The sequence below is a fragment of the Anarhichas minor genome, unplaced genomic scaffold (genome assembly GCF_050575085.1).
Source record: "Anarhichas minor isolate MPS153535 unplaced genomic scaffold, ASM5057508v1 ptg000031l, whole genome shotgun sequence".
Taxonomy (NCBI): Eukaryota; Metazoa; Chordata; class Actinopteri; order Perciformes; family Anarhichadidae; genus Anarhichas; species Anarhichas minor.
In genome coordinates this window covers 2,759,415-2,785,000 of record NW_027466477.1, presented here as the reverse complement: position 1 = coordinate 2,785,000, position 25,586 = coordinate 2,759,415, and the positions used below count along the sequence as shown (strand labels likewise).

Below are 25,586 nucleotides of genomic sequence, written 5' to 3'. Positions count from 1 at the left end.
GTTGAGAGGCTTTTGCAGTCAGACAGAAGAAATGTTTCGCGTGAGGATTTGTTGACGAGCTTCTTCTCGTCTTCTCGTCCCGCTCACTAGAGCTTGTGTTGAGCTTTATTTGTGAGGAACTCAGTAGAGAGAGGTCACCATGTCGCTGTCTGGTTAGGCGGCTGCAGAGAGCTGCTCCCTGTGAGCTGTTGTTTTCTCAATTTAAACAGAGCAAACTCTTCATTCTTGACCTTGGAAACAGCAGCTGACTGAGGAAAAACCAAACGCATGTTTTACAGTTTTTAAGGATTCCTTGAAGGAGGCTTTCAGCTGTCAGTGCACGTTATGTCAAGGTTTGACGGTTGCAACTCAATGATTATATCAGACCTGCCTCGTGCTTTTAGGAGAAGAATCTTGAGGAACGTGAATGTGATGCAACAGTTTGAACATGTCGGCGATGATGAAACTCTGAAGCTGTGGCTCAGGAGGTAGAGCGGTCTGATGGAACTCCTGTCCACGACGAGTCAGTCCAGATGGTCCGACCAGCACCTCGCACGGTAGCTCGCTGTGAGTGTGTGTGAGCGTGTTAATGAGAGGCATATTGTAAAGTGCTTTAGATGAAAGTACTACATCAATGCAGCCATGTACCCTTTAATCTAGATATTATAATAATTGTAAGTCTTCTAGTGTGCTGCTGACATGATAGACCTCAGCTATCCTCAGCTACATTTTACTACAGTTAGAATCTCTCTGTGCAGTCTTAATCTGTACAGAATTACTGTAATACCACTATAAGTAGAATTTAAAAAAGACTTGCAGAACCCGGAGGTCGTGTTAAAACAGACTGTGGGGCGAATTCACAAAAGGATTGTGCAGCTTTGGCAGTCGCTAAACCTGCAATTATAAGACAAAAAGAAAGCGTTTGATTCTCGAAGCACCACAAAGGGTGAAGTGCTCCAGAGCTACGTATTTACATCAGGTAATGAGCAGACATTTGGACAAAATTAGCCCCTTTCACTCACGGTTAAAGTGAAGTTATTGCCGTCTTCAGAGAGTTGTTGGTGACTGGAGCACATTCATAGCCAACAGACAGACAGATTTAATCCTAAATATTGTTTATCTCTGTCATGTTTAAATTCCTTCCAAATGTTGACCTTTAGCTCCAGTCTGAACATTTATTTTGGCTTTTTCTCTGCCGTTGTTCCGCCGACTGTGTTCTTGGTGCAAAGGTAATATTTATACTTTGACATGTGGATATTTGCAATCAGACACAAAAAAAAAGTTAAATTGCACTCCGTTGCAGAACTTTAGCTTCAGACGGTATTCATGGTGCTGGCATAGACCGTAGTGGACGCAGTCACCGTGACGTCACCTATTGGTGTGTGGACTGCCCATTCAGAAGCCTCCAGTTCAGCCATCTTGGTTTTTGGCCATCAGCATCTAGTTTTTCAGCTGTCGCCATCTCTTTGTGACACGAGAGGGTGGAGCTAAGTACAACCAAGATGTTTTTAGGAGGTGACCAAAATGTTGGAATTAACTTCCATGAAGTAAAAACAAAACAAAACAACATTTTGAAATCATATAAGTTGTAAGACGAAACCTGTCAATCACCGTGTAGCCCCGCCCTAAAGCATCCCCTGCGTTATGGTCTGTTTGACTCTAAATGGACCATAATGTACTAAATGAACATCATGCTGTATTGAAGAAGACTTGAAACTAGAGATTGAGACCATAAACTCATGTTTACAATGTTTACTGAGGTAATAAATCAAGAGAGAAGTAGAGTCATTTTCTCATAGACTTCTATACAATCTGACGTTTAAGGTAATTCAGTATTTGCTTCACTTCTCAGGTTGCTGCCCGGTTGCCATCAGCCACCGTGATCCATCCATGTTAATTCGTCACTGTGTGTGTGTGTCCAACATTTTTCACAGAGGTCGTCCAATTTTTACAAAAATGAAAATGTTTGCTCACAGTGGCTTGAATAAATTAGCTCCACAAGACAGAATATTCTTTTCATTCTCTGTTTCATGATGAGGAAGAGGCACTAACTTCCCCGTTCCCTGTAGAGTCATCTGCTGCTACGTGCTCCTCTGAACCTCCTCTCTCGGCTGTTGTACCGTAACAAGTAACTGGCAGCACAAACCCCCAGAACCCCCTGCTGTGTTTGTGTACAAGTGTTTACCTTGTTAGGTTTCATTTGATATTCAGCAAAGACGAGCATTTGTGTCTCTCTGATTTCCCGCTGGTGATTTACACTTTGGCTTATAGCGCGAGAGCTGCAGAGAAGATGACATTTCGTCTGAAAAGCTGTCACCTTCGTCGTCAGTCCCGCTATTTTCCCCTCCGGCTCATCCTCCTTTTCACTGCCAGTCCAACATCTTCTCCCTCCTCTAATCCCTCTTTCTCCCCCTCTTTCTCCCCCTCTCTCTCTCTCTCTCTCTCTCTCTCTCTGGATCACTCCTTTAATGTAAACCTCTGTCTCATCAGCTCCACCTGTTTGTTTTTATGCAGGGGACATGACTGTGAGTGTTGAGGTGAAGATAATAGGGAATTCAGAAACTCTTCACTGCGAATGAAACCGCGCCGCCTCGGAGGAAACTGACGAAGGAACTTTGTTCTTTACAGCAGAGTTTATTATTATATATTATTATTTCCTTTTCCTGGAATCTCTTGTGCTGCAAATTCAGTTAATTTCCCAAAAAGACCAAATGATCGTCTCCATGAATATCTAAGCGAGTCGTGAATATCTTTTGAAGCCTGAAGTATCATAAGTTATGAAGTAATAACCTTTTCGTAGGCAGCAACTCTTTAGAATAGATTTAAACAAAACATAATAGAACGGTTGGTTGTTTCTACTTTCATTGTTAAACCTGATTTACTTTAAACTTTCTGTTAATAAATAATCATGTCATCCTCAGAAGTTACACCACCTCCTCCGTCGGTTATTTCCTTTGGAGGAAGTGAGAGATCTTTCTAAAAACAATTGCCGACCAGCATTCGTTCCAAAGTATTCTTTATAAAATCAGCGTTCAATTCATTTGTGTATTATGTCATTTAGATAGAGAGCTAAGATCCCGTCTTGCGCAGCCTGAAGCAGTTTGAAGATGTCCACCAACGGGGTTTAGTGTGCTTAAAAATGTCCGTGAATAAATAATAAAAAAGGGTCAAGCGCCCGAGTTAACTCAGGCTTTAATGAGTCTGAGAGATGGAGGAATAAAGCTTGACATGGCCCTCTGGGTCTGGAATGGAAATAACCTATGTCTCTATTGGTTGTGTGTGTGTGTGTGTGTGTGTGTGTGTGGTATTGTGTGGTTATTTGTGGTCCTTTCATTTGAGTCGGGCTGCTGTAGATGTTTGTTCTCGGTCCACAGGGAGGATTGAGGAGGATGAAGCGCATGTCAAAAGCTAGTGAGTGCAGCTTCCTCGGGGAGGAGAGGCGTTGTGTTCACCAGGTGTTTGATCAGCAGAATCTCATCTCGATAGTCAGACGGTTTCATCCAGCATTAGCTTCACCCTCCAATAAATAATGGGCAGTAATTCGTAGATATCCCACAAAGTTATTTTGTATTCTTGAAACCAGGATGAAGGCCACACAGTGCGTGCGGTGGACGGGTCCAACAAACAGTGATATTTGCAGATACATAGATAGACATATTTGTCACGTAACTTGCATAATTAAGTAACGGTATTTTGTAGCTATTTTGATCCAAACAACAATATTTTCCTAAACATAACTAAGTAGTTTCCTTTGAAGTTTATTTTGAAAAGACTGTATATGTAACTAGTGGAAAATGACGTGTTGCTGGCTTTTATAGGAAAAAACACATAAAATGAGGAGTAATTTTTTGTAAGATATTATACAAACTGCTGTATGAGGATATTTTATTCTAATGCAAGTACTTAAGCTTCCTTTGGATCTCTCTCTCTTTCTTTCCATCTATCTTACTTCCTCTCATCTTCCACAAACCGCTTCCTCACTTTTAATTAAACCAATCTTCTTCCTTGACCCCCCCCCCCCCCCCCCAGGTAAATTCACCTGTATCGAGGCTCGTTTCCACCTGGAGCGTCAGATGGGCTACTACCTGATCCAGATGTACATCCCCTCGCTGCTCATCGTCATCCTGTCCTGGGTTTCCTTCTGGATCAACATGGACGCCGCGCCCGCCCGGGTGGGTCTGGGCATCACCACCGTGCTGACCATGACCACGCAGAGCTCCGGTTCCAGAGCCTCCCTGCCCAAGGTGAGGACGAAACAAACGCACCTTTCACTGACCAAACATTGAAGGAAAACTTTATTTTTGTGAAAGTACACCAAAAAAAATGTACGTATGAAAAACATTAACTTTGTCCTGAAGTTTGAGGATGGAGGATGTTGAACATTTCAAACAAACAAATGTAGTGAGGGATTGGCACAAAAAGATGAAAGATATACAAAGAGCTTAAAGTTCTGCTGAAGAATGAATGTTTAAAGCATGAAGTGTATGTATGAAGTGGACGTAGCCGCTGTGATGTCATCCGTTGGTTTGTGGACTGTTGTTTTGAAGCCTAGAGTTCGAAAACTTTGCCCGTCGCCATCTTGGTTTTCTGAAACCAGAAATTAAACAACAGGGAGGAGCTTAGTACAACCAAACGCTGAATGCGACATTTATAGGTGAAATTAAAGATTTAAAGAGGAATTATATAAAAAAGAGGGAAAGATGGATGAAGAGGAAGAGAAGACAGAATGGTGAGGAAATGGAAAATAAAGTGGAGGTGTATGGTAGCAAAGAGGCAGACAGACGGAGAGATGAGAGAGAGAAATGGAGGAGAAGAAGAAAAAGAGACAATCAACAGACGAAGTTCAAAGAAACAAAGATGAGAAAAATAACTTTTTAAAAACCAAGAGAAATCTTTTCCTGTGAGGGATTTTCAGATTAAAGGGAGAAAAAAAAAACGTCCAGACTTTGCGTGAGCCAGGATTGTATAATTATGTCCAGGGAAGCTGTAATCCCCAACACACACGCACACACACACATACGCACGCACACACGCACTCACTCACTCACACACACACTCACTCACTCACACACACACACAGTGTTTGTTGACATTAGGTGCTTCATGCGCTCCAAAAATTGAACAAGTGAACCGTGATTCCTCTGCAGTTCAGCTGTCACAATAATGATCACACAGCACAGCTGAGCTTAGGTGGGCATACTGCTCAGACACACACACACACACATGTACATCTGAGTGTACGTGTGTGTGTGTGTGTGTGTGTGTGTGTGATTGATAGTAGACACACACACACACATAAACACACGGCTCGTCTCACACGCCACAGAGGAGGGATGAACCATGTCAGGCGAAGGAGATGAGGAAAGGAGGTAAGTCAGGAGGAGGAAATATTACTGTTTGAGAGATTTTTAGCAAAGCAGAAGAATACTGTGACTGTTATCACACTACTGCGACACAATAACACCTTTAATGAGGTTTGAAAGCTCCTAAATTACACAATGTCAGTCTGAAGGTGAGCGATTTGTCCTTTTATTCTGTTTGTCAGAAGAAAAAATACAACTGATTCTGTGTCCACGACGCCTCACGAGGCTCCGACGGAAAGATTAACCTTCTCTCGACAAGTTCAACGATGTCTACGAGGTGATGCGTCACAGTTCGGATGCCGTCTTTGTTGACATGTCTGATCCCGGGGACTCTGTCTCTGGCTCCTCGTTCATTCTCCTTTTCTATTCACACCGATGTCTTCCTTAGTGTGTAATCACCTGAAACTAAGAATCCTTGTGTTTTCGTTAGCTCAGAATGAGCCCTTCATACCTAGATATGGAGCAGGTCCTCTTCCCAGAGTCCAACATGTTTCTACAGTAGCCTAGAACGGACAAACCAAACACTGGCTCTTTTTATTGTGGCTGACTTTAATGGATATTTAGAATTTTATCTGATTTCATAGTAAAAATGAACCTGAAGGCCAATGTAGTTCTCCGACACGCTCGTGGTAACTAGAGCCGCAGAGTGCAAAACCGTGGTACCGCCACCGGCCGTCTGAACTCCTAAAGTCGTGTTATTATGGAAAGGATGACCACGACGTCAGATGCCACCAGATCCTCCACACTGTCCCTTTAAGACCTTTACGATACCATTTAAGATGGAACACAACATTCATTCAATTAAAGTACTTTACAATGACAGTTGATATTAAACTAATACTGTGTCCCTCTTAAGATAAACCTACATAAAGGGTTCTGCAGACAACTGACACTATAACGAGGATGTAACACTATAGGAGGCGTACATGCGATGAACGTAGCGTGACACACATGTGATGTTGTACACAGTATGGAGGCCGTATGATGAATATGATGCACGGCTGACGGCCATCCTTGTAAATAAAAGCCCGCCTGGCTCGCTGGCGGCCGCAGCCCTCCGCTGCCTTCTTCTTCTCTGAACATTGTCCTCTGAAGCGTGAGTTCAGTAACGTCACCTGAGCTGCCGTTCAGGATGCCGCCGCTGGTCAGTTCGTCTGTCAGAAGCTCTCGAAGTCAAACAGGATTGTTTGAGTTCGGTTTGTTTTAGCTCAGCCCGCCTGCTTCCAGTCTGCCCACCTTCAGAGTTTATCATTTGATGATTCAATGCCGTCACTGACTGTGTTCATCGAATTTGAATTTTTATCTATGAATCATACCTTTAAGATCTACCCAAACTCTGAAAATCAAGGATCTACCGGCTGCTTTCGATACTTTCAGTATCTAACTTTAAAGATCTTCTGAGTACTGAATCTAAATCTAACGACCACAATAAGGAAAAGGCTTCGTTCAGCTTATTTCGGACATTTCGTGCTCTCAAGCTTTAATTGGCAGTAAAACTAAATGGACACCAGGAAATAAACTGATTAGAGACGTGATGATTAGAGACAACAATTAGTTACCCACTCTCCCTGCATCTGCTTCATTTACTTCACTCAGTGGGTTACTTTCCCAGAATGCCTTTCAACCACCTTTCAGAGAAGGATGCATTTTGTTTACAGAATGAAGGTTTTTCAGGCAGGAAAAGGGACATTTAAAGGGATTTTTTTCAAATTGCTTCATGTAAATGTGTTTTCTTCATCTTGCTTTTGATCCAAATATATTTAATTCATCTTATATTTCCATCCAAACAACTGAAAAATAACATACTATAGCAAAACATACAGAATCCAAAAATTGTAATACCTTTAAGATCTGTTTTATGTCTTTTTGTTATTATTTGTATTCTGTCAGTAAAATGGAGTACTCTAAGAATCCTCTCTCTCTCTCTCTCTGCCTGGATGACCATCAACCCAAGTGAACCAGTTCACGGGGGGAAGGGGGGGGGGGGGGGTGGGGGGGAATCAGTCGTGCATTCGAGATATGTGCATCAGACTCGGCGCGAACGGTCATGAATCACAAGGAGGCTGAGCGGCGATGATAAGCGCTGCTGTGTGTTTGTGAAAGTGATACGAAGTCATAGTTTAATTGGATCTTAAACGGCTGATTGTGGGTTTTCTGCTCTCTGTGTGTCAGAACGGGGATCTCCGTCTGAGGCGGCGCCGTGTAATACTGTGTGGAGGCACAGAGTTGTTATGACAGGCCGGGGTGAATGCACTTGAATAATGACACTTGGCGGGCAGATAGCAATCAGACAATGATCCAACCAGACTCCGTTTAGCACTTATTATCTGGACAGCCCTTAAACTGTCCATCTTGCTTCACTCTTCGTACGTCGAAGCTGCTGACACTCGACTGGTTTTATGTGCTGATTCTTTATAATGTAGCTGTTTCGCCATCTGTCTGTTTAGTCCGTTCAATCTACTTTAACTATATGCAGCTAGTATATCTTTATATGTTCATGTAGTAACTCATTCCAACCACAAGGTTTCCCACTCAGTGGTTTAACGTCCGACCCCAGGTCACATGCCTTAACATGCCTTAAAGCTGCATTCTCTCTAGTGTCCACCAGGGGGCGACTCCTCTGGTTGTATAGAAGTCTATGAGAAAATGACTCTACTTCTCTCTTGATTTATTACCTCAGTAAACATGGTAAACATGAGTTTATGGTCTCAATCTCTAGTTTCAAGTCTTCTTCAATACAGCATGATGTTCATTTAGTACATTATGGTCCATTTAGAGTCAAACAGACCATAAAGCAGGGGATGCTTTAGGGCGGGGCTACACGGTGATTGACAGGTCTATGCATAGCGTTGTCCGGTCTGGTAGTTGTCCATGTTTTCGTCTTACAACTTTAACCCTTTCATAGTGTGTTTTCACTTCATGAAAGTTAATAGGAACATTTTGTTCGGTTGTGCTTAACTCCACCCTCTGGGGTCACTTCTGGTTGAACAAAAACAAGATGGCGACGACCGAAAATGCCGAACTCGAGGGCTTCAAAACCGTAGTCCACAAACCAAAGGGTGACGTCACGATGATCAGGTCCACTTCTCATAAACAGTCGCCCTGTCCAACCTGGATTAACCCACATCTGACCACTCTAGATATAAATTTGAGTAAAATATTATATGCAGTGTATTGAGTGCAAAAAAACTGTACTCTGGAAACTTCAGGTCAGGATAGTCTGAAGCTGGAAACTTGTTAAACTTGAAGGCATCACTTCCTTCGTTGTCGGAGTGGCTTCGTTCAGCATCATTATGATGCGACTTCCTGTTCCTCTAACACCTCCTCCCCTCCTCCACAGGTGTCCTACGTCAAAGCCATTGATATCTGGATGGCCGTGTGTCTGCTGTTTGTGTTCTCGGCCCTGCTGGAGTACGCCGCCGTCAACTTCATCGCCCGCCAACACAAGGAGCTGCTGCGCTTCAGACGGAGGCGACGACACATGAAGGTGAATACATCCGTCACATCTGTGACACAGTCCAACATTCACATTTACATTTGCTTTTCTTTATCTGTCCGCCAGTTCTGTTTTGTTTTTGTGTGTGTGTCCCGGTGCCTCGACAGAGATATCAGCTGAAATGAAGAGTGAGGCGTTATGAATGAGCTTTTAGTGCTTTTGAAAGAATAATATACGACTTAAAGATTCGATAAAGATGATTTATGAATCGAACTATTCTACTGATCCTCCATAGCTGCCGTTAACGTTGTGTCCTTCAGATGTTTAGATGCATTAGAGAAAAGACAGAAAGTTTGTGAGGAGAAAAGATCTTGAAGAAGAAGTACTAAAGACGAGCTCTGTTTTCCAATGGTCAAACACAAACACTGTTTTGTCCACACTGGAGCCTCAGCTGTGCCCAGACTTGTTGTTTTTGTCTCCAAACACCCAAACAAAACAGAAACAAATTGTTTAAAACCACAGATGTGTTGTTTTTTAAGGGATGAAAAGCGGCACCACTTCGGTGGAGATCCTCCTCGTGCTTTTATCAGAATAAAACATTCGAGTTCGTCAGGTGGTCGTCGGGGCGATGCTCGGCAGTGTAAACACGAAGAAAACGCAGTTTGGATTAAAATCCCTGCTCCCCTCCGTCCCCGGGCCTTCTGAAAGATTCACCGCTCAGAAACACAGGCCATCAATGTTTCATGGGCGGAGCGTGGAGCATGATTAAAAGCTGAGCTGCAGAGCAAACAGAGACGAGGCTCGTAATGGATTCACAATGTAGAAGAGGAGGAAAAAAACAAACAAAGAAACTTTCCCCTCGGCTCCGAAAATTTTGGTTCTGGAAATGCATAATTTACGAGAGGCAGAGATGAGAGCGTTGCAGACTTTTTTATCTGCGACTTCTCAGTGAGAATGTCCTCGTCTATGTGACACTGTCCGGCTACTCTTGGTGGTTTGGGTTAATATAAGTATGTTTGTTACGAAGTTAAGAAGGTTGAGTCACTTAACACAACGTGCTTACTCGACGAACGCAACATGCTAACGCAAAGTGCTGACAAGACTTAGTAACGCGACTAACACAACGTGGTGACATGACGCGCTAATGCGACTTAGTAACGTCAGTAATGCAACCAACACAACTTAGCAACTCAACGTTATTGCTCTTTAAACAACGTGGCCGTCATGTAGAGTGTCACAGTTTGAAGCTCAGGACTAATGACCAAGCTGCTGTTTTTGAGGAGATGTGGGTGAGAATAGACAACGTTAGGTCTTCTGGAACTTTCAACCGTACTACAAGATCCTCAGCAGCCGATGCAGTTTGTCTAATTATTATGAAAATATAGATCCTGAACAAATACCAGATGGACCTTGTGAGATGTTGAGTTGAACCAAGTGGCTGCAGATGTCGAATGATTAACATTCTATAACAGCGAGGTGTTTTTGTTGTTTGTTTGTGAGGGTGGTGAGTGTGCACGCGTGTGTTTGTGAATGTGATGCTTAATCCACTATTGATGGAAAACAGCAGCATTTAAACATGATGATTTAAACATCAACAACCTTTTTCTTTTCTTTGTTGTGACATCGCTGTGAAGTCAAAAACACATAAGAACCTCCGTACTTTTTCTCTTTTCAAAAAAAAAGCCGATGAAGAGTGCTTTTGATGTGATGAAGATAAACTGGAGACCTGAAAATATGTCAAGTTTATTTAATTTCCCAAAACTGATTTGGATATATTCAGTAAATATGACAAAGCACAATGTCAAGACGGGAGTGTTGAGATGTATTAGGGCTCCTTCTTTTCTTCTTCCTCTACTTTCCTTCGTTGGTTTTGTCTTTGAAGTATTTAATCAGTCAATTCTGTGTGTCCGGTTGGATTTATCAGCCCGAGGCTGCTGTATTGAATAAGGAGTAAAGTTGTCAGGCCTGCAGGGAATATTGAAGAGCTGGTTGATTGGGAAACTGGTGCTGTGTGTGTGTGTGTGTGTGTGTGTGTGTGTGTGTGTGTGTGTGTGTGTGTGTGTGTGTGTGTGTGTGAGTGAGGTGGAGAGATTGTATCTATACAGCCGGTGACCATGCATGAGTGCGTTTGCGAGTGCTGTCGTGCATTTGGCCGTTGTAGGGCATGTGTTCGTGCCTGCCACGACCGGAGCTGCTTGATTGAGTTTGACACGTTTTAGTGTGTGTGTGAGCACGTTCGTGTGTTTCCGTATTTATGAGGACCGAGTGTCCTCGCAAGGCCAGTAAAGGTTACGTGGTTCCTGTGAAGTGAGAACCCCTGTGCCAGGAAGTCCAGTTCAGGATTAGATTGTTTAAGTTTAGTGTGAAGGATGGAGTCAGGATCAGGTGTAGGGTTGAGTTTGGAGAAAAGATCATGTTTGTTTTTTACAGTTATTAGTATTTGGGATGATTTGCTCTCTCTGTTCTAGTCTGTAACCCGTCTGAAAGCAGTGAGGGGATGTCAATACACACAAACATCATCATGTTTTATGATCAAAAGCTCCAGAACGGCGACTAAACTGACCTCATAGTAAGAGAAAAGAAATGAAGAGAAGTAATGAAAAATAAATACTATAGAAGTAATACGTAGTAGCAGCAGTAGAAAAAAAACACGTGATAAAGAATAAACGCATTAAAATAAATGTAAAGCAAAATCAAAAATGTCAACTGAAGAGCTGACTATAGCTTCACTTTTTACTTACTGAGCATATCCTAATAAGCAACTACGATGAAATCATTTTACGTGGCAGAAATGTGTTTTATTTTGTCTTCTTTCATAACTTTCATCATCTTCTTGCGACCCCTGGGATTAATCTCGTGACCACTTTGGAGGATCCCGCCCTTTAGGTTGGGAACCGCCTTTCACAGACGACGTCTCGGACCTGATTGTGGACTTCATGGCACCAAATTAAATTAGCTGTTTGATGCCGTTTGTTCCACATGAGTTTGATGAAAGCGTCGGGGGGGAAACGGAGCCACGGAGCTGAGAGGGGTTTGTGGGGGAGAAAAAAAAAGATATATGAAAAAAGTATAAACCCTAAATCCTATTGTTGTAATCCCCAATCCGCTGAGCTGTGATGGCGGGTGAAGAGGTAGATTAGCGGTCCGGCTGCCGCTGCACTTTCAGGTGAATCAGACTCGGAGAGAGGAACGTGGGCTCAGGATTGACCCACATCCGGCACGCCGAACCTTTTGCATGTTTCTTTTTATTTTTCTGTGACACACGACGAAAGCAGGAGGTGAAATTAGGCCGGCGGTCCTGTTACATCATTCGAGTTTTGCTAAAAGCAGCTCGTCTGTTCTGTTGACGTCAACATTTTCACAGCTGAGGCCATTTTTTGTTAGTGAGGACTTCTTATCGGGGTTTATTTTGCTGTCATGTTGTGCTGCTGAAGGTGAATTTAGGACAAAAGCTGAGCTGTGTTTCATGTTTCATGTCGTTCATTACATGTGACCGATGGGCTTTTCCTGTCTCGCGGTGAGTTCAGGTGACTGGAGTCACTGGCTTATTCATGAGCGGTTCTTTACCCTGAACATGTAGCACGAGGCGATTGTATGTGAATATTCACACTTAAGTTGTTACTTCTGCCTTTTCACACGTGTTGGAAAATAAATGCGGTTTGTGGCGCTGTCAGGTGATTTTAATGAAAGCAGCAACCAAATGACAGAGAGATGAAACGGAAAGTGGAAATGAATATTGGATGAAAGTTTAATGAAAACAGATGAAGCTCCACAGAACGAAGATAAGAATAGGACAAACATGAAGACGGTTTTAATAAATCTGCTGCATCACTAGTGAGTTCCATAAACCTGAACCGGCAGAAAGCAAAGAAGAACCCCAGAACACTTTGTTTTTATTCCTGTTAGATTGGCTGCTCTATTTAATAAAAAAACACTCCAAAGATGTGATTAAAACCTTGTTTTGATATTTGATGAGTCAGGCATTAAAGGACTAGTTTGATATTTTTTGAGCTGATGTGCAACCAGCAGCCGGCTAGCTTAGCTTAGCACAAAGACAGAGCTGCTGCTTTAGATGCACAAAATAATTCTTTAAAAGACAGATTTACTTCAATTTGATTTATTTTATAGTTCATGATAATCAAAAAAAGGGAAAAGACTCAAAATACCAACAAATCAGAACTTTTCAATCCATCAAAAACAAGATTGTCTTTCGATGTAATCCAGCTGGTGAAGACAATATACAATGTAGTACGGAGCACAAGTACTCACAAACTAGTAATACTACGCTGTAAAAACCCTCAGCTACACGTAAACGCAATGAAGTACTATCAGCATAATGTACATGAAATATTAATAGTAAAAGTATTAAAGGTAATGGTGAGCGCAATTTAAGATAGTTTTATTTCAAATCAACGACTTAAAAGTCAAAAGCACAATATTTCCCTCTGAAGAGTAGCGGATAAAACGTATAAAGTGGCATGAGATGGAGGTACTTGAGCAAAGTACAAGTACCTCATAAGCGTACTTACTGTCCTTAAACGTACTTGCTTCCCACCGCTGGAGCACAAACCACCTTGACTCATCACGGACCCTTGAAAGCATCTTGTGTTTTCCACTAGAAACTAACAGGACTTCTGAGGACACGAAGGAAACACAGAGAGGAATTTAAGGTATTTGCATTTGAAACAGGATTCTGCCGAAAGGTTTGTATAATGTGCTCCAAATGTAGGATTTATTCAAAAGTGTAAAACAGTTTTAAATTCAGCTCCTCGGGTCTTTTTTACTTTGTATTCAAGCACGATGAATAAACCTGGAGAATAAAATCCCCCCCAATAAGAACGTCACCGTTAATCCCGGCGGCTCTGCCGTGAAATAAATCCAGCCATGATGAAACCCCACTGACACACACACACACACACACACACACACACACACACAGAGAGAGAGAGAGAGTGCCTTTGGGCGTCTCACGTTCTTAATTAACCTCTCTGTCCAGTCCTTCTAATGTGACTCTAATGTGATCCACGGACCTCCATTAGGGCTCTTAGAGGACTATCGGTCAGGTTCCAGCTCTCTGCAGAGGGGAGCGTCTCTGCCGGAGCTGCAGCTCACGTAAACCCCCCGACAGAGGGTTCACTGTCCAGTTTGTGTTTATTGTCCGGTGACGCAAACATTTGAATTTGCATCCAATGCCAACGTTCACAGCGTCAATGCAAGAAGCAGCGTGCAGCAGCGTGCAGCAGCGTGCAGCAGCGTGCAGCAGCGTGCAGCAGCGTGCAGCAGCGTGCAGCAGCGTGCAGCAGCGTGCAGCAGCGTGCAGCAGCGTGCAGCAGCGTGCAGCAGCGTGCAGCAGCGTGAAGCTGTGCTGCGACGCTCATGTCATACATTCGGAGCATGCAGTGTTTGCATAAGAAGGATTCTTCTGATCACATCAAGTGTTGACCAGACATTATGTGCTGTATTATAGACAATAGACACCATCCTGCATTGTTATTGTACATTTTGTTCAAGAAGTCATTTTTAACCAAATAACCACATGTTTTTGGTGAGTTTTAGATACAACACATCTGTCATTAAGACTTTGTGGTGTGCAAGAACTTTGTCGTCATTTTACCAAAAAATAGTCATTTTATAAAGAGTAATTAATGTATCTGGAGTTCTGCAGAATTGTCAAATATCAATATTATTTTCCAGTGAAAAGGTTAAACAGAACGATACCAGCAAAACATGATGTATGTAATACTAATAAAAGTTAGTCGTGTTCTACGGGAATTAGCACACATCTCCAACTCCACGCGCTAATTGAGTTAGGATGGTAGGATGGATTGGATTAGAGCGATATTTCCCCGGAGGGATTGGTCGGTTGTTGATCGTGGTCACAGCAGTGATGAATGGCTGCGAGGTGCAGCTGAGCGCAGTTGGAAGACTTTGAAATCCGAGGCGAAGAAAGTCCTCGAGGGGTTTTTGTGGCGTTTATGCAACTGTTGGATGCACGTGTGCTGCTTTTAAAGACTTCTTTGAAGCAGCGAGGGCACATTCATGAACAACACTGGGAGGAAGCTAAGAGGACGGCCAACGGTGGAGCTTTCTGTGGATGTATCAGCAGCGCGGTCTGTCGGTGCCGAGAGTCGACGCTGTCGTTGCCGTGCAGGTAGCTGCAGCAGTTGGTTTAGTCCCAGCTGTGCTGATTTTCTGTGCTTTCTACCCGGATGCTTTATTGGTTAGTGACACCGATAGTCCGGAGAGAACCAGACAGAGGGAGACAAGGGTCGGGAGGCTACCATTTAGAAAGACGGAGCATCGAATGGACGGATACCGCAGCCCTGTGAGAGGGGGGGGGGGGGGGGGGCATGCTCCTCCGAGCGTCGAGGCGGAGTGACACCCCCCCCTGCTGGGGGAGAGAAACAACTGCAGGGGGATCAGATCAATAGCGCCACTCATCCTTGAAGGATAGGCCCGCCTGGCAGCGGCTCGCATGTTTAACACAGACGAGCTCTACAGAGAGAGAGAGAGAGAGAGAGAGAGAGAGAGACAGACGGAGAGAGAGAGAGGCAGAGAGAGAGAGGGAGAGAGAGACAGAGAGAGAGAGAGAGAGACTGAGAGAGAGAGAGAGAGAGAGAGACTGAGGGAGGGAGAGAGAGAGGGAGGGAGAGAGAGAGACTGAGACTGAGAGAGAGAGAGAGGGAGAGAGAGACTGAGAGAGGGAGAGAGAGAGAGAGGGAGGGAGGGAGAGAGAGAGACAGAGAGAGAGAGAGAGAGACAGACGGAGAGAGAGACAGACGGAGAGAGACAGACGGAGAGAGAGAGAGACAGAGAGAGAGAGGGAGAGAGAGAGAGACAGAGAGAGAGAGACACTGAGAGAGGGAGGGAGGGAGGGAGAGAGAGAGACAGAGAGACAGACGGAGAGAGACTGAGAGAGGGAGAGAGAGAGAGAGAGAGGGAGGGAGAGAGATAGAGAGACAGACAGACAGACAGAGCCTTTTAGAAATCAAAGTCAAAGTGGAACATTAATGCCTCTCGCCTCCACTTCAATCAGGAACCCACTGAAGTTCAGGGCGCAGAATGCAAATCAGTATTTTGTGGAGGAAGAAAAGCTTTCATTTAAATAAATTATTTGTGAGGAATTATCTGTTGTGGAGTGAAATCACTTCTGTCAGATGCGTCAGAAATCACTGGGCTACAGACAAATCCCATCCGGTCTCACAGCAGCAACAACAACACACAGCGCGTTTCATTGGGCCTCGAGGTAGAGAGCGACCGTCCTCCTCCTCTTCTCCTTCACCTCAACAACACGAGGGGATAAAATGCTTCCTCCGCCAGCAGCTGATTCTGTTTTTAACGCACGCTCGGCCTTCTGGGAAAAAAGTCCTGTACAGTTTGTTTTTTTTGGGGGGGGGGTAAGTGGCCCCCGAGGGACTCCCCACTGTTTAGGAATGACAGTGCCTTATTAGGCGAAGCGACTTGCTGATTGATCGGCTATAATCAGCTCGTTAGCTGTGATGAGGTGTTTGTCGGCGTACACGCTGGTACGCTCTAAATGCCTTGATCTCACAGGCTGTTTGGCAGCTTTGAGAACAAAGAAGATAAGAGAGCGCGGGGATTAGGAGGCGATCAGCGATCTCTCCCCGGCTAAACTCAACCTCCTGATTGACGGGCCGGCTGTGAAGTGTCGTACAGCACAATCACTGCTTCCGGATTAGTAGAGGAAGAGTTTCACTGACAGACTGGAAGCACTCGTCGTCGTCGTCGTTGTTTTCTCTTGAATACAACTCACTGGAGCCAAATTACCATATTTCCTTTATGTTAATATCCATATATTTGTGTGGCTGCCTGTTGGCTGAAGAACTGCTTCGACCTCTTGCCCTTATTACGCCGCTTTAAAGCCACTGGAGTAGTTTAAACATGAATTCTCGTCAGGCCCTCCGTGTTCTTACAACACTCTAATGAACTGACCTTTTAGACCCGAGGACCGCATGTACGTTCCTGTACAGTAAAACTGTATTTTACCTCCCGGATAATGTTTCATTTTGACGTTTTCTTAACATAGTCTGCATGAGGGATGAACGAGTCACACAAACACAGGACTTTCACCCAGGAGGCTGCTGTTTGCGTCCCGCGTGAGACAAAAGTCAACGTTGGCTTATTTTAATTTACCTTCATAGATTACATACGTTAGACAAACTATTTACTGAACCTTCCAAGTCCATTTACAACTTTAACCACGTGTTTAGAACTGTGAACGTAATCCGGAATTAAATATATTTCTCTTGAAACGTAGTTGAGAACGCAGTTCAGCTGCATATTGAACGCAATTTTGCAGGAGACAAAGACTGGAGGAGCAACATCATCGTATGAAGCACGCAATAGCAAACACCATCACTAAATACAAAACAGAACTGTATTAAATCAGTTTTCATGAAACTGAAGAGGTGGAAGATGATATGTTAAACACTAGATTACAGATTAACTACAATAATTCTCTTTATTCTGACTCAATCCCACACATACATACTGTCATAGTGCCACAGATGAAGATATGAAATATAGTGAGCAGTAAATAATGTAAACATTCAACAAAAATAGAAAAAGTACATTTTACATATGTGTGAGCTATTTAATAATGTTTTGTTCTTTTTAGATTTGTCGACAGCAATAAACAGATAAAGTATCACCAGGCTGGAATCTAGTGTTTTAAATAATTAGTAAAGTGACTATTGATGAAAGCTAGTTATGGAACGGGTTCAGCATGAAAACTGTTCATTATGTCCATCTGACATCAAAGGCTGAAGTGAACCCTGACTGACCTGATTTAAATATCACATTTAATGCATGAAGCTAAAGGTGTCGTGGCTGAAAGAGAGAGAGAGAGAGAGAGAGAGAGAGAGAGAGAGAGAGAGAGAGAGAGAGAGATGCAGCAGATCATGTGAATAATCATTCCAGGTCAGCGGCTTGATGAGCGAGAGACATTAACACACCATGTTTTAATGTAACCAGGGACACGAGAGAGAGAGAGAGAGAGAGAGGGAGAGAGAGAGAGAGGGAGAGAGAGAGAGAGAGGGGTGGATGAGAGGATCGCTGGAAGGAGAATCAGAGACAATATTGTATTCAAATGGCAAAAATAAAATATGTTTGTTCATGCAGAATCGCTGCTTATTTCCTGCTTTCATTTACTTTTATTTTACGGTGACTGAACTTTGGCTCGGCACCAAAATCTGTGACTCGTTGCAAATGCTACAAAGGCTACTTAGCGAGGTAGTTGGTTTCCTAACTTGGTTCGGTTGAAGAAAGGAACGAAGGTCGTTTGGGTTGAAACAACCACAGAAGCGCTGAAACTGTTTAGGGAAAGTTAAGTCCCGAAAACACAGACGGGACGAACATCGCTCTCCTGACTGAAAGATCACACAAAAAACATTTTCGTAGGATATCTACAAATCACAGAGCATGATTGTGAGTAGTTATTGTTATGAATGGATGAGACCAGCCTGCATCCTGCCAGATGTTCAAGCCGGTCTCTGTTCCACGAGCCTCAGAAGGACAGAACCTTGATCAGAGGCTGTGTTAGAGATGAGCAGGTGTCTCTGCTGTGATACACAATGAGATGAGATGAGATGAGGTTTCCACGATATCTAATGTTACTCAGACCGGCTGCTGAGCTGCATGATTCATGTGACCTTCAGACACAAACACTAAGAACCACCTGCTTTTAACTGTGCAGTTACGTCTGACTTGGTGAATGTAAGAGCTGCTGAAGTGGAGATTTATCATCAGAGTCTGAGAACAAACTCATTGAGAGGAAACGTCCTTTAAAGAGACGTTTAGTTACATTACAGACATTTAGAGACTCTACAGGTGAACACATGAACTCATAGATATCACCATGAAACTTCACCACTTCATCACTCACATTAAGAGGAGTATTTATTGTGTTACAAGTTTACTGAAATGTTGTGTTTAAATATGCAAATGAGGCATTATGTAACAACTCTAATGGAGAAATCTACAGACGTAAACAAACAAAGAAGTGAAATAAACACCTGAATGTGTGTTTAAGATGTTTTCTTTCCACTAGTCTGGAAGAAGACGTGTTAAGGAAGAAAAATAGAACAAAAGCTCAACAATGACCACTGCATGAAAAACCTGTTCTCGCCCTGAAATAAATGAAACATCAACACATATAATACCACGAGCAGCTCCAGCAAGAAGATACGAGTGTCTGCTTTGATAAGTAGAACCGTAGACCATTTTCTGAACTCGCATCTACTCAGACATTCCTCTCCGCTCCACAGAATCCACTCCACGTCGACACATCGGTACCCAAACGTCCTAAAAAGCCTCGAATGGCGCTCATCGAGCAGAGCTGCAGAGGGGAGAACGGGGTTGAGGACGGTTTTGAAATGAATCCACCACAAAATGGATCGGCAAAGGCAAATTTATAATACATTTCCTTCCCCACAGCTCGGATGGAATTGCTTCTTGGGGGGGGGGGGTTATAAAGCGGAACGCAAGCCGAGGATTTCCTCCTCCGGCCTCGTTCAGGAGAGACTGATGCCGGCGGTAGTTGGGCCTGACACCTCTCCGAATCGTGTTCTATGTAAATGCGGGTCTCTAAAACAAGTATCCGAGCCTAATATTTGCAGAGGAGATGGTGGAGGATAGCGGGCCTGACGCAGTTTGCTTTTTTTTCCTGCTAATCTGCTCGATTAATCAGAGGCGGACGTATAAGTGCTTCAATCGGGAGACGAAAGCATGATGGATGAGCGAGCTAAGAGGTCCTCCTGCTCTCTTTTTACCCTCCGCTTCTTTCCAGTCTTCCTCTCTTTCCATCCCTCCGTCACTCCGACGCCTTTTAACCTCTCAACGGTTCTTTGTTCTTCTGTATTTCTCTCCCATCATCTTCTTTATTTGTTGCTGTGTTTTCCATTCTCTACTTTTTTTTCTCTTTCTCTGCTTCTTGCTTTCGCTTTCTGTCTGAAATTCCAGCTTTGTCTTCTCTACTCATCCTTCCTTCTCGTTCAGTCAATTTCCGTTTCCCCTCCAGGCGCTTCATCTGAAGGTCCTTTTACATAAAGCATCAGGAATAAACAGCACCACAATGCACAGGAATAGGCAGCTGCAATCATTGTAGTATTAATATGAGCTTGATGCAAATTAAATACAATTCCTTCAGTTATTTTGAGACACGGTCACAGGATGAAAGGACAAGACGATGGTGAGATGGGTTTGAGAAGAGCTCCTCTGATGTGGCAGGAAGATGAATGATGTGTCAGTGACGGTCCAGAGACCAGCCCTGACCCGCTGTCACTGCGGCCGGGATGTTAGAAACACCGAGGTCACGAGCAGCTCCACCAACACAACATCAGCTTTAACATGAACAGTGTACTCCCATGTTTACATTGTAAAGAGTGCTCTGCATTCAGACAGAAATAATTCCTGAGGGGAAGAATGTGTCTCTGCAGTGTCTAAGGACACGGAGTCAAACAATATATTGCTAATAGCCTTTAAAAAACTCCCTAATTTAAAGTATTAGGTGTGTTCTTCAGGTCCCTTTATTTAAAAGATTAAAAACATAAAGAAGTTTCCTCATTGGTAGAGAAACACTGACCTCTGCCTGATGTGGCAAATCATATTTGCTAACCTTTGTTCTGTAAATAGGTTTAGTGTTATATTAGTATTAATATTATTAGTGTTGTATTAGTATTATTAGTAGTAGTATTTGCTGTCACAGGTGACAGGCTATGTCCAGACTGGTGCATCACCTGCATCTTCAGCCTTTAGACTAAAAAGACACTAAGACCCTCTCACATCTGGCGGATGGATTCGCTAATTTTGTCCTCTTTTCCAGAGAATAAATAATAAAGAAAATGAACATGGGAATTGGACAATTGTTCTATTTTATTAATGTGCAAAAGATACAATCAATATGTTCTCCTCAAAGCCACCAGACTCCAGTCGGACAGCGATTTGACCTCGCTGATCACATAAAACTCATCAAACCCGTCTTTAGCCGTTCCACTGCTCCAACGATGAATCCTTAATTCACAGAATTAGACGTGAAAAGAAACGTTCGTTATGTGCTCAGAGCTACGAGACTCCAATGACAGAAACATTTCATTTAACCAAACTCGACAGAATAATGAATATTAATGATTGATAATAATAATGTAAGTTATAGATATAAAGAAGAAGTAACCTCTGTAACAAAGAAAGGTCTGTGAGGTTTTATGAATGCAGAGAGAGACGAGGAGGAGAATGATGGAGGGAGGAAGAACAACAACAAAATAAAAGAGAGGATAGAGGAGTGAGCTGCATCTATCTATCTATCTATCTATCTATCTATCTATCTATCTATCCATCCATCTCAGTCCTTTCTTCGTTAATGGAGTAAACATCGAATTAGTCTTGAATATAATGGATCACCTGGATCATCCAAGGCCGGAGGTTTTTGTTTCAGTTAGGGGTCTCCTGACTGGCTGCAGGGCTTCCTCCTCCTCCTCCTCCTCCTCTCTTTTCTTTTTCCTCCTCCCCTCTCCTCCCCCCTCCTCATTGCACCTCCTCCTCACGTCTCCTCCTCCCCTCCACATTAATCACATGGCAGTGAGAATAAAGCGGAGCATCTGTAATAGTTTAGCAGCGTCACTGAAGGACGGGCAGAGGTCGGCTAGCATCGCGGCTAGTGTGTAAGGCACCCTGTGTGTGTGTGTGTGTGTGTGTGTGTGTGTGTGTGTGTGTGTGTGTGTGTGTGTTAACAGTAATAGATGGCTTGGTGTGGATGCAAGGACAGAACGGGGACACGAGGTACTAAAAACGGATCTCTGCCTGGTGGTCCTCCACATAAACACATGTCTATAGACACAGTGAGATACATGCACACTCACATATATGTGATTTTAGGGGCATTTTTATTTCCGTTCACTCATTTTGCCTGCTGGAAACTGCAGGCTGGTGAAACAGAGGAGAGCTGAGCCGGCTGCTTGATTTGTTGCTGCTGCAGAGGTTTTGCGTCAGTCGTTAAGTTCTCCTGCTGCCAACACTTCCTCCGGCTCCAGGCTGCGCTTCCTGCTTTTTCTTCTTTATCATAAAAAAATGATCCTTTTTCCTTTCCCACAATGCACTGGAAAGATTCCCCGCTGATAGACTTCCCCCACGGGGGACACAAGTCGTGTTCATGCATGAATTTGTTGACATCGTCTTTTATCAAAATCGTACACAAAGACGGCTCAGCGGAGGGATTCTTTTCGTCTGCAAATTATTTAATTTCATGGGTGTTGTTTTGGCATTGAAGGGCACTTTGGAGCGCTGGTTATTTTCCTAGTTTAGTTTACACACACACACACACACACACACACACACACACACACACACACCTTCAGTGTCTCTCAGCCTATCGCACTGTTTGTGTTGGAGTCTCTGAAGCAGATAAGAAAGTCATTGTGTCTCCCGTAATGAAAAGGCAGGGTGACGGTGCAGATAGGACTTTCAATATCTCCCCGTGCACGGGCGAAAAAACAAACAACCGCACACACACACGCACGCACACACACACACACGACATAACCTTGAGTGCAGCGCATGCCAATCAATCCGATCCATTCACCGCCCCCCCCTCGATCTCCTTGACGGGTGAGATGAACACGCTCAGCGTTCAGCTTCGTCTCGTATTGATGACTTTTACGAAGGTGAGGCGCGTGCTGTGTGATCAATGTGCAGCTCATGATTTATGAATCCACCGTTTGAGGGGCTTTCTGAGTGGAGTGTGTCTGCACGGTGCAGGTTACGTCAGTGACTTTAAACTGTGGATGTAAATGGTCAGGAAGAGGAAAAGATAAAGAATAGATGGATTGACTATAAAACCTTTTATATTCCTCTTCTGAATCACATTTAACAAAAACTGTTAGCGCTGTTAGCTGCGAGCTACAGGCCCGTGTTGAGAGACATTGAGAAGCAATTGAAATTCTCCCAAACTCGTTAAGTTTTTTAACAGAACCTCGATTTCACTTCTGCTGACGTTCTTCTTCTTCTACAGCCTTTTTCTGGTGTCATCTTCAGTATTTACACAACACCTGCCCTCACATAGTGTTTAGGGGGGGGGGGGGGGGGGTACCTATGCCAATAATGAACAACCGGCCACATGCCTCCTATTTATGATCGAGTGAGATTCATCCGATGACATCACATGAGGACAAACACTCCAAACACCAATCAATGAGCCACAGCTGACCGTTGGAGAACTGTGCTCTCTGTTTGTACCATGAATGTCGGTGTGACACACTGTAACTGTCACATAACATGGCTGCATTTGTGTTTGTTTTTTCTGAATGAAGACATATGATCAGAATGATCAGGTTGTCCGATTTAAAGGAATCCAAACTAGTCAGTGACAGTAGAGCTCACAGACGGGACACGTTATGGTCAATCAGGAAGCAGTGAAATGAGACTGGAAAACGTTTCTTAGGACTCGTCCTGTTTCGCTGGTTGAGGCAGAGACGACTGCTTCAGGTTAGAGTCCAGGCAGCCCATTGGTCAGGACCCAAACAAACCAGAGTACTGGAACCTCGGCGAGCGAGGAGCGCCTGGCCAATCCTGGAGCTTAAATGCTACGCAGGGCGGGACTTGCCAAGAACAGTAATATGAACACAAATTCAAAGTAAAGATTCAAGTTTAATTCAGACACAAACAAACAATATGAAATGACTTTTCATCTTCACTTTATGTCATCTGGAATATCTGCTTTTCATGTCTGAATCTCTTTTGTTATTAACTGACCTGAAATTGAACTGAGCTCTGATACACACACACACACACACACACACACACACCTCAACAGTAATGTCTTTCTCTGGTTCCTAACAGCCTGAGTCTTGGCCTGTGTTGCAGGAGGATGAGACAGGCGAGGGGCGCTTCAGCTTCCCCGGCTACGGCATGGGCCCCGCCTGCCTGCAGGCCAAAGACGGCATGGCCATCAAGGGCAACAACAACAACGCCCCGGCCTCGGGCCCGCCCGAGAAGACCATCGATGAGATGAAGAAGCTGTTCATCGGCCGCGCCAAGCGCATCGACACGGTGTCCCGCGTGGCCTTCCCGCTCGTCTTCCTCATTTTTAACATTTTCTACTGGATCATTTACAAGATCATCCGCAGCGAGGACATCCACAAGCAGTAGTCGAGAGGAGCGGAGGAGGAGGAGGAGGAGGAGGAGGAAGGCGAGAACAGTGCGAAGAGGAGAATGCAGAGAAACAAAACGAGAGAAGGAAACAAGAGATATCATTGTCGTCCCCCCCTTTCTTCACGCCATTCCTTGTCCTCTTCCTTCGTCCTCTTCCTCTTCTGGTCGAGGTTAAGTTGCTTTTTGTGGCGGTCGCCTCCCTCACCTCCCCACCCGACACCCACTAGACACTATTTGAGATATTTATTGTTCCCTTTATTCCCCCCCCCCCCCACAGAAAAAATCCCAAACTCATTCTGGCTCTTTACACCTCCAGAATAATCCGGACCAGTGCAATAGCGATGCAGTAAAATGCATGATATATGAATGTGGCAATATATTAATGAAAAGACGAAAAACGTAAATGCAGACTTTTGCAGGCCCGACAAACTGTGGGAGCGGACGGACTGGAAGAAGAAGAAGAGTCTTGTAAAGGGTGTTTGACTTTCGGGTTTTATTCTATTTTCTTTTGCGTGGAGACAGATATATAATTATATACGAAAAAAGAGAGGGGCCGGGGTGGGGGATGTGCGAGAAGCATCCAGCAGTGTAATATACTCATATATCTATCATGAATGGGGAAAAAAGGAACTTTATTTGAGAGATGGCCATCTGGAAATAAGGGATTATTCCCCGCCCCCCCAAAAAAAGGAAGGAAGGCGGATCGGTGCTTCCATTAAATAAAGCGATGCAAGGATCACGCATTCTATATATCTAGATTTGCTTCAAACGTGTATTGCGAGCACTCCTCAGCGCTTTTTCCTCCCGCCGCCGCCAAAACCACCAGACCTTGAACTGCAGAGACACTCGAGGTTTCGCTGCTGCCGCCGTCGATCCGCGACTGGACAAAAATAAGAAGAAAAAATAAGAAACACTGAACGAGCAGTGCTGAGGATTCTGAGACACAACATCTCATTTGTCTGTGTTCGTCGTGTTCCTCTACCTGTCCTTCATTTAGTTCATATTGCATTTTGTTGTTTGGTTTGTATCTTAAATTACGTGCCAAGTAAACATGTCGCTTGTGGCCGCGCAGCGCTCTGCAGCTCCGGACCCGTTTTTTTGGGGAAAAAGCGGACGGTTTGACGTCATGGAATGACGTCTCCTCCCCGGGCTTCTTCGGGGTTATTTTTAATCCCCAGAGATGTCAGTTTGCTTTCATCGACCGGAGCGAACCGATCCGGGACAGAGTCAGTCAAACGCAGATCCCCACTGGCTCTCCTCGTGTTCATCGGGACTGAACCACATGTTTACATCTTATTAGTGCTTCCTTGCTTTGACCCCGCCTTAATGTGACACCCCACCCTTCCCCAGCCGAGAGGACATATGTAGTAAATTATACAGATTATAGCACCTGTTATACCTTGATTAACTGTATTTCCATCTCATTCACACGCGCACCAACTGTCGCTGAGAACCTCATCATTTGTGAACAGCTACGTCTTCGTGCCCATGGAGTGGACCACTGGATTTATTTGTGCTGTATAGCCACGTTGGACGGGATTTGATCATTTGGTTTGATTGATGATTCATCTCTTTTACTTTGCTCCAGGCTTCTCTATGCAATAATTAGTATATGCAATTATGATTTTTTATTCCTTCCTTTAAGC

At 43.9% G+C, this 25,586-nt stretch overlaps 1 protein-coding gene across 1 annotated transcript in view; it reads left to right on the top strand.

Annotated features, from left to right (window-relative positions):
• Positions 1-23,937, top strand: part of glra1 (glycine receptor, alpha 1) — a 99,305-nt gene extending 75,368 nt beyond the window's left edge. The window contains exons 9-11 of the mRNA XM_076105250.1: positions 4,009-4,223; positions 8,683-8,829; positions 23,653-23,937. Coding sequence (XP_075961365.1) covers positions 4,009-4,223; positions 8,683-8,829; positions 23,653-23,937 — 647 coding nt within the window. The remainder of the gene's footprint in view (positions 1-4,008; positions 4,224-8,682; positions 8,830-23,652) is intronic.
• Positions 23,938-25,586: the final 1,649 nt, after the last annotated feature.